At 37.9% G+C, this 9400-nt stretch overlaps 1 protein-coding gene across 4 annotated transcripts in view; it reads left to right on the top strand.

The window, feature by feature from the left end:
* Nucleotides 1–2769: 2769 nt before the first annotated feature.
* NEDD1 (NEDD1 gamma-tubulin ring complex targeting factor) overlaps nt 2770–9400 on the top strand; it is a 44225-nt gene continuing 37594 nt past the window's right edge. For 2 of the 4 annotated variants that reach the window (XR_012078502.1, XM_072973198.1), the window contains exons 1-3: nt 2881–2960; nt 5248–5391; nt 7573–7667. Coding sequence is in view for 3 of the 4 variants with exons in the window: in XM_072973198.1 (XP_072829299.1) it covers nt 5256–5391; nt 7573–7667 (231 nt within the window). In the remaining variant the exon portion in view is untranslated. Of the gene's footprint in view, nt 2961–3071; nt 3383–5247; nt 5392–7572; nt 7668–9400 lie in introns of those variants that run through there. The other 2 variants (XM_006197928.4, XM_072973197.1) reach the window with 2 other exon arrangements.

The raw sequence follows: 9400 nt of genomic DNA, 5'->3' as shown, positions 1-9400 counted from the left end.
AATGTTGTGTCAATTTCCAGTGTAGAGCAAAATTTTTCAGTTATACATGAACATACATATATTCTTTGTCACATTTTTTTTCACTGTGAGCTACCACAAGATCTTGTATATATTTCCCTGTGCTATACCGTATAGTCTTGTTTATCTATTCTACGTATGCCTGTCATCTCTTTCAATCCTCATATTGGTAATTTATGTTTTCCCTTTCTTCTTGATAAGTCTACCTAGAAGTTTATACATTTTATTAATAATTTCAAAGAATCAGATTCTGGATTCATTGACTTTTCTCTCCTGTTCATCTGTTTTCATTTTCATTGTTCTCTACACTAATCCTTACTTTTTAAAAAAATTGGCTTTTCTTTTTCTAGATTCCTAAAGAGAGAGCATAGATTATTGATGTTGGACTTTTCTTTTTTTTCATAATATAGACATTTAAACATATATTTTTTTTTCTAAGCACTGCTCTAGCTGAATTCCATAAATTTTTAGATGTTGCATTTTACTTATCAGTTTGAATATTTTCTAGTTTATTTGTGATTTGATTTCTTCTTTGACCTATAAGTTGTATGGAAGTAAAGTTGTTTAATTTTCAGTTATTTGGGGCTTTTCTACATGCTTTATTGTTTTCTATGTCTATTAATTCTATTGTGATCAGAAAACATATTCTGTAAGATTTATTCTTTTAAAATTTATTGAGACTTGTTTTATGGCATCATATAGTCTCTTTCATAAATGTTCCATGTGTATTTGAAAAGAATATTTATCCTGTATAGCATTATATAAATGTCACTTTATAGTGTTCTGTAAGTGTCAAAATACTGCAGTTGATTGTGTTCAGATCTTCCACATCTTTACTGATTTCTTTCTTATCTAGATGTTCTATCAATTACTGAGAGAATTCTGTTAAAGTTTCCAACAGCAGTAATGCATATTCCCTTTCCTCTCTTTAGTTCTGACATTTATTCTTCATATACTTTTGACTTCTGTTATTAGTCACATATTATTTATAATTGATATGCTCATGGTTTAATGTACTCTTCCATTGTTGTGAAATATCCCTCTTTGTCTCTAGGAATATTCCTAATCTTGATGTCTACTTTTGGGAAGCTGCATATGTTTATGTAATTCATATATTAGTGAGGCTTCCAACATTTGGCTTCTATTACTTGTAGACTGTATTACACAGAACTAGGAAACAAATGCACATAGACACAGAGGTAGGAACAAGAAACACAAAACCATTCCAGGACCATGTAAGGTTTGATGAAACTGTAGGACCAGCAGGGAGAAAGGAGCAGAGGTTAACAATTGACCCTTTATGCTGTATTTTGGCTCTTGACTGTATAGCATAATGGTTAAGAGTACAGTCTTTGTAGTCTTATGGATTTGGGTTTAACTCCTGTCCATACCATTTTTTAACTGTGTGACCTTGGGCAAATTACTCAACCTCTGTTTCTTCATATGTAAAATGGGGACATATAGTACATGTTTTTAGAAAGATAAAATTATATATATACAGTATACATATATACTTCACATGCATATCTATACATACATACAAATATATAGTGCTTAACAGAGTTTGTGTTCCATAAATATGTTATGTAATATATAGTGTGTATATATATGATGTATATTATCATATGTATTGTTTCATATATTTAGTTTCCACTTTCCTGCTGTCTTCAAATTTTCATAAATTTAGTTGTCTTTTCTTTCCTCTATTCGCCCTTATTCTTCGTGCCACCACTCTCTTACTCTGTTTTCTTATTTCCCAACTTTTTGTTCTTCATCCTTGCCAAAATTGATTTAATAACCTCAGGAGCTGTAAACTATACAATTAAGGCAGTTGCTGTTTGCTATCTTTCTCGTTTTGAGGCTCCCCATCAATCTTTACAACTTGTCTAGGGCTTCAGTTTCTGCTCTGAAAAAATTTCTGCTGTGCACATTACAGTTTTCCAGATATTTGCAATATTGGTGCAAATAACTGGGTCTTATGTACCTTCTTCAGAAACACACTCCGAGTATGTACTTGTGCTTAAAGAATAATAACAGTGTTTGCAGAAGAAATGCCCTGTATTTTTTAATAAAGATTCTCAGCAAAAACTGTCAGTAGAGCTAAAAAAAAAAAAGGCTCTGGTAGAAGGGGGGCAGGAGCATATGAAAGCTCTGTTCACCTCCTCCTTTTTCCACTATGAGAAGCAACTCCTTCAAAAGAATTCCCAACCAGATGGTGTTTGATGTTCCTGACCCCGCAGCACAATTCGGAAAAAAGATCACAGGTTTTGAAGTCGGATAGCTCAGACACTTAAGCTTTCTGTTATTTCTTAGCTTTTCTTAGTATGTCTCCTGGTTTGTAAACTGCATTGGTTATTACTGGCTCTCCATGGTTCCGGTTAAAGGAAACCTTTCTGAAACCCACATCCATGTTCATTTCCCTTTCCTACATCTTGTACCTTTCCTTTGACGCAACTGTCAAAAGTTTCGCTTTTCATTTAAGTTCGTAATTACTTAGTTAACATCTGCCCTCAGTTCTGGACTGTAGCTCCACCAGACCAGAGACCACAAGCGCTCACCGTACCCCCGTATTCCCAGACTAAACTCATCACTGTGCACCCAGAGTCTAGCAGAGTGCCTTGCACACAGTGGGCAGTCAGCTAACAAACGTATGACAAAAGGGTAGCAGCCTGTGGCCGGCGAGAGCCTGCGCTTGGGAGCGGAGGGCGCCGCCCAAGCCCACAACACCCGCCCAGGAGCTAAGATCAAGACCCCAGCAAGAGCCCAGAACCGCCCCTGGTTCTACCCTGCCAACCCGAGCTACTGCTTCGGGCAGCGCCTCCCCCTGCGACGGCACTCGGGGCGGGACTTCCGGTTGCCGAAGTTTAACCGAACAGGCGGGAGCCGGAAGCCCAGCGCCGGAGCGGGCCGCGCTGTGGCCCCCCGTGTACCGCGGCTGAGAGGTGAGGTTCCGGAGGGCCTGGGGGCAGCGGGGTGACTGCCGCCGCGTAGTTTCCTTTTCCTGGTCCCCGCCCGACCACCAGCTATCTTAGGGAGCGGTTCGGACAGAGGTCCCTGGCCTCCCAGCGCCCCGGCCGGCCGGGCTCCCTGGCCGGTTGCCGGGCAGGGGCGCGGCGGCGCGTTTGGCGCGGAAGTGCCTGGGGGCTGGGAGCCGCGGGCCGGGGTCGCGCCCCTCTAGCCGGAGCGCCCCTCCACGGCCTCGGGTCGGGCCAGAGAAGTGACCCGGGTCAACTGGGGTAGGGTGGTGGCGGCTCTCGGGGGTGCGCTACCTCCGGAAAGTTTCTCACTTGTCCACAGCCCCCGCTGCCTTTTTGCCAGCTTTTCAAATACGACTCTTAGCAGGCGCTCGAATGCATTTTACCAGGTAACTCCAGTTGAGCAAGTCTCTTGCAAGTGAAATGCATTTTGGGTGAATGAAGGCTGGAGAAGTTCTGTTTGTTGAAGCTGAGTGTCGTAGCAGAATTGTTTCTTGGAGTCATGCTCAACCAAACCCCGGCCTGGCTTATGTTAACCTCCTGTGCCCTGACAGCTCACTTTTGATGGAATCCTCTTCCAGAGGATGATGTAATGCTGCTCCCTTAAATGTGGTCAGTTCTTAGAAGACTGAGGTTGGTGGGCCTATGGTTCCCTTTCCCGCTTCATTTAGAGAGGAGACAGATATAGAATGACTCTGCCAAAGTGACTGTCACCTAATCCTGGGGCATATCATCTGAACTCCCGTTTTCTGAGCCCAGGCTAAAATAATATTTCCGCTACACCACACCGCGCGACAGGAATGATTTAAGATTATAGTAAAGATACCTTTCAGTGATGTTTACTGGGTTTACAGATGCCATTCCATCACTTCATTGCTGCTGAGTAGGGAACCAGAAGGGCACATGTTACCACATGTTAAGGCACCACATCCAAACACTATCTGCATTTCAGCAGATGACTAATGTCTCTTGGTAGAACTGTATTTGTCTGATGAAGCAAAATGAATCACAGAAGTGACTTTTCTAGTTAACAAAAGTTTTAGCCTCTTTATTAAACTCATTAAACATTTAATCTCTTGAGAATGAAAGTACCCTATTATTTATTATGCCTTTAACTTGTCCTCTGAAATAGAATATGCTAGACATAAATGTGATGTTTTGTTGATGACTTGGGTACCTGCTTGTGACATCACTTACGCTGTGCTGTACCCTTGCACTGTCCACACCAGGAAGGTGTGAAGGGTGTATTTCTAAGCCCCCATTCCTTCCCTTTCTCCTGGGTTTTTTTTGTTGTTGTTGTTGTTACATGTCATGCATTACTACTTGTCTTTTGTCTTCTAGGCTGCCTTGTTTTGTGAAATCACTTGGTCGGAATTATGTGTTTGAATTATATACTGTGGATAAATAATACGAGCAAGAACATTGTAGACGAGGTGTTGATATAGGGACTTAGTGACATCTCCTTAGGCTGTGTTTGCTAATTTTAGAGTTCTTTGGAAAAACTGGAGTGGTTGGATTCTGACCTGCAAAAGTGCTACAGTTTATCATACTTTTTTGTTGTTGTTGTTTTAAAGATGAGGAAGTTACCTGTCCAACAGTTATTTGTTGATTACCTACTGTATTGCTGGAACCTTTCAAGACTGGTAGTTAACCAGACAAAATCCCTGTCCTTGGGATCTTTGTTTTGTTAAAGTCAGGAGGCAGACATTATGAGAGTAAGAACTGCAGACAGCAGGAAGGGTTGTGAAAAAATGAAGGAGGGTCATGGGGTATGGGACAACTGAGATGGAGCTGCTTTAGCCATGGTGGTCAGGGAAGCCCTTTCTGAGATAGAGTATGAGCTGAGACTGGGATGATGTGAAGGAGATGACCATGGGAGATCTGGGGAAAGACCATTCCAGGCAGAAGGGGCAGCAAACAAATACATGGTGGTGAGAAAGAAGGCCAGTGAGTTTGGTGGCCCTGGGGACTAGAAGTAAGAGAGTTATACTGGGACCAGTTCTTGTAAGGCACGCTGAGAGGGTTGGATTTCATTATACTTGCTGTGGAGAGCCACTGGAAAGGTCCACTAAGAGAACATGATTGTTTAGATGGTTTTAGAAAGATCCCTCCAGCAACTTGGTGGTGAACATAATCTCTGAAACAGAAGGGGATGAGTAGAGCCATTTTTTTTGGATAAGCTGCCTCATTTAAACTTTTTTTTTAAGCCTGTCCTGAATTGTTTTTAAAATATGTTGTTTTGAACTATTTGTAGGTGCAGTCATGCAGGAAAACCTCAGATTTGCTTCATCGGGAGATGATGTTAAAATATGGGATGCTTCATCCATGACACTGGTGGATAAATTCAACCCACACACTTCCCCACATGGAATCAGCTCAGTGTGTTGGAGCAGCAACAGTATCCTTTTCTTTTTTAAACAATCTTTTTTTTTTTAGATTAAACAGTCAGTAGCAATGAAACTTCTGCATGTGACCCATAATGAGAAATATATTTGACATAGCTGTGAAAGATAAAATGAAATGGGAATTTATATCATATGAATGCACACTTGATATTCTCCATTGATTTCATTTTTAAAAATTTTAGTTGCAACCCGTTACATTAAAAAACACTGCTATTAAAAATATCTGTTAGTTACTAGATACAGACCATAGAAATAGTTTTGTTATCAACAGTTTGTTACTGAATCATATAGAATAAGGTAGGTAATGGGAAAATTCTGAAAGATTCTGGAATGACTTTTTGCATATACATTTGGATATTTATGGATCTGGTCTAGAAATTAAAGACAGAACTTGAAGGCAGAGGGAATGGTTGAGGGAGGAGATAAAAATAGTCAAACATTCCCATTTTACTGATATACTCTCTGTATTTCTCTTCCTTCCTATGATGAAAATAGTCTCATTTCCTAAAAAGACAGAAAAATTATCTAAACTGAATTTTCCTAGGATTTGTATGTTTCTGATTCATACCCTCCCAACCAATTGCTGGTAGCCCCAATGGTGACAACCAAAAAACATGTTCAGAATTGCCAAATGTCACCTGGGGGACAGAATCACTCCTAATTGAGAACCACTACTGTAAATGCAGTACTCTTACCAACTTCTGTTTGAAAATGTTCTATATACTCAGTATGCTGGAAATTACCATTCTTTTGTGGAACTCATATGCATACACTATTTCTTAAACAACAGATTAAGTTTTAACATGTATCTGATCTTATCAATATCAAAGTATTAATATTCTGCTTCCTGATGAAAGTAAAAATATCAAAGCTTTAAAATATGAATGATTCATGAACAAAAACATTAGAAGTTTTCATGCCCAATCTAATTATCTTTGCAAACATATAACAAAAATGACAAATTTTCTTATTGAATTAAATTTACCTCTTCATCATTTGCTGATTTTGTATTAAAGTAGCAAAATAAATTACTTTGGTTCTCTATTAATCAAACTCATGGTGAAGGGACTACAGTTTTGAAGAACTCTCCAGATGTACAGTAGGGGAAAATGTTTGAAGAGTGACAAATATGTGAGGTTGCTTCTATTACTAGATCTTTATTATGTTTAGAGCTTAAATTTCCTTGTTACTTCCTGCATAAAGGTAGTACTACTTAATGAGATTTATTATTTTTGGTTTATTTTTATTCAAGGAGTTTTATTAGGAGTTGGCATTTACTGATAAACCACTTAATCATCTTTCAGCAAAACTGATGTGACTTTGCTTGTTAAAAAGCAAAGGTTTAAACTGATATTTTAGCTTATTTTGAATCTCAAAATTAGACTCTTGTTCTTGGTTATATCATATATAATTATTTTAGTTTAAAAATACTAATACTGTTTTGTGTTTACTGATTTTCCACTTACAACTTATGTAAAATAAGGTAAACATCATTTTAAATTCAGTTAAAAATTTAAATTATTTTAATAATTTAAAATTATGTTTTAAATAATTTAAATTTAATTTAATTGAAATAGGTAAAATGAAACTTTTTGGTAACATAGTTGCTATGTAACCACGCTTATTTATATTTGCTACATATACTGTAATATTAACACATTTAAGAGTGAAACGCTCTCACAGAATTTGCAGTCCTGGGAAATATCAGGCTTCATCTTTTTAATGGAAAAATAGGAGACTAATGTGCATATTTGATTCCTAGCCTTAAATTGATATCAAGCCCTGTGTTACTAAATAACTATGTTAAACAGTACTTATAAATGAAAAGGCTGATTGATATTTGCCTGATGTTGCTTTTATCATGCTCTCATTCTTGAAGGATAACTAGACCTTCTGGCCTACTCTTTGAAAATGGAGTAGTATTTCACTTGGGTTAAATAGCTTTTGAGTAATAGCGAAGCCAGAAAGGATAGTTCTTCCCTGCAGTAGTGGTCAAGAGAATTAGGCTTGGTAATTAGTAACGTGAGCCATTTTTGAAAGCTAATGTATAAGCCTTATTCGTGGCTTGTCTTCTTAGTTTAGTGTGCTTGGTTTTACTATCAAAGTTCCCACAGTGATAGTCGAGTGCTAGAGCTGCTCGAGGATTATTTGGTGCTCCATAACTCCTCATTTAGATAACTTTCTAGTGACAGCATCTTCCAGCGGAGACAAAATAGTTGTTTCAAGTTGCAAATGTAAACCTGTTCCACTTTTAGAGCTTGGTGAAGGGGTAAGTGGTTTTTTATACTTTAAAAAAATCTTAGTTCTGTTTGGGTGGTTAACTGCTTACTTATTATGGTGCCTACAACTAAATATGAAAGTGTTTAAAACCATTATTCTTAACCTGAGCTAAAAGAAATACAGTAACATTTAAAAGTGAGATAAGTGTGCTTACTGAAACATCTTTAGGTAAAGTAATAATGGATCCCAGGGGAACAATCAAGAACTTAGATTTCATCATCATCTGGGCACTTACTTTCTCCATTTCCCCTCTGTGGGAGGTTCCCTGGTAGTGCTGTGGTTTTTTAGGACCATGTTCAACCAAGGTCCCTAGGCTGATTTGACCATAGAGTCCTAATGATGTAGTCCTACCCTTACTGACATTGGACTCAAGACCATCAGCTAAAGACCCTTATCTCATGGTAGCCTTCTGCTTTAACTTCTGTCCATCTGGTACTGCCTGACCCTCTCCAAGCTCTTCTGCAACGGGATGGCTTTGTCAAAATCAGCTTTGGTCCCAGAGCATTTAAATGAAGCTCTCAATACATGTTCTTTTCTTACCCTTTTGTTTTATAAGTTAATCCCTCTGATTCAGGATAATGATGGTTTCCTCATTTCCAATCACACACTTCTTGAAAGCTATTTCCATTTTAAAAAGATAAGGTCTAAATAAAAAGCTGTAAGTAATTGGTAGCTTGCTCTTTTTTTAAATTTCAAGGTTTTCATAGCAGACCCTAAAACATCGTGAATTGTCATAATTTTACATACTGTAGATAAGGCAGCCCTATTAGAAAGAACACAGCAGGACAATAGAATATACGCTCATTTAAAGTGAAAAAGTACTTAGGCTTTCTATTAATCCTTTCCTAAAGGTACCCAGTGGGACTGATCTGAGCATCAGTTCCAGCCCATGGATATTAGAGGCTGGGGCAGAGAGAATGTCTGCTAAGGATAGAAATGGAGTTTGCCTGTCAAACTCAGTGAGTGAAACTGAGGCAGAGAGTGTTGCTGGGCAATGAGAGACCAACTGTACTCTTTAAGAGCAGACCAAATATCCTAGTCATCTTTGGATCTTCAGATCCCATCCGAGGTGGTCAACAAACACTTGTTGAATTAAATATCATCATCAAAACAATTTCGATTTCCACCTCTACCACTATCTTTATCTATATATATACACACACACTACTTTTATGCATTATGCCTTAGAACCAGTTTGTGACCTTTTCGTTGTTGCTGTTAATGTATAAAAATAACATACTATTCATAAGTGTGACACCACTCTTACGGATTTTGTGAATATTCTGCATTAGTTGCTGTAGTTCTTTTTCCCACAGTTAAGTCATATCAGAATGCAGGTCAAGGTCATTATAGTTATAATTTAAATCTGCTTTAGTTTACTTACGAAAATATTTTGCAAACATTAGTTTTTTTAGCCTTTATTAGTAGTTTCTTATAACTTATTAGTGTGTTTGCTTCATAGGATCCAAGCCCTATTACTCATGTACCATTTGAGATATTAGACCTTTCCTACTTGGGAAAGTAAGATTCTGTCCCACTTACTTCAACATTATTTTTAAGGTGGAACCTTATTAAGTTCATGTTTATTTTCTTTGATTTTATATTATACCACTTTGAAGTAGATAGGTTGGTCTTAACAGTATTATAATGGACATGATAGGCTACCACATAACCTAGAAATTTGACATGATATTTTTAGATTTTAAAGTTCCATCCATTATG

The sequence above is a fragment of the Vicugna pacos genome, chromosome 12 (genome assembly GCF_048564905.1).
Source record: "Vicugna pacos chromosome 12, VicPac4, whole genome shotgun sequence".
Classification (NCBI taxonomy): Eukaryota; Metazoa; Chordata; class Mammalia; order Artiodactyla; family Camelidae; genus Vicugna; species Vicugna pacos.
This window is presented reverse-complemented; position numbering and strand designations above follow the sequence as displayed.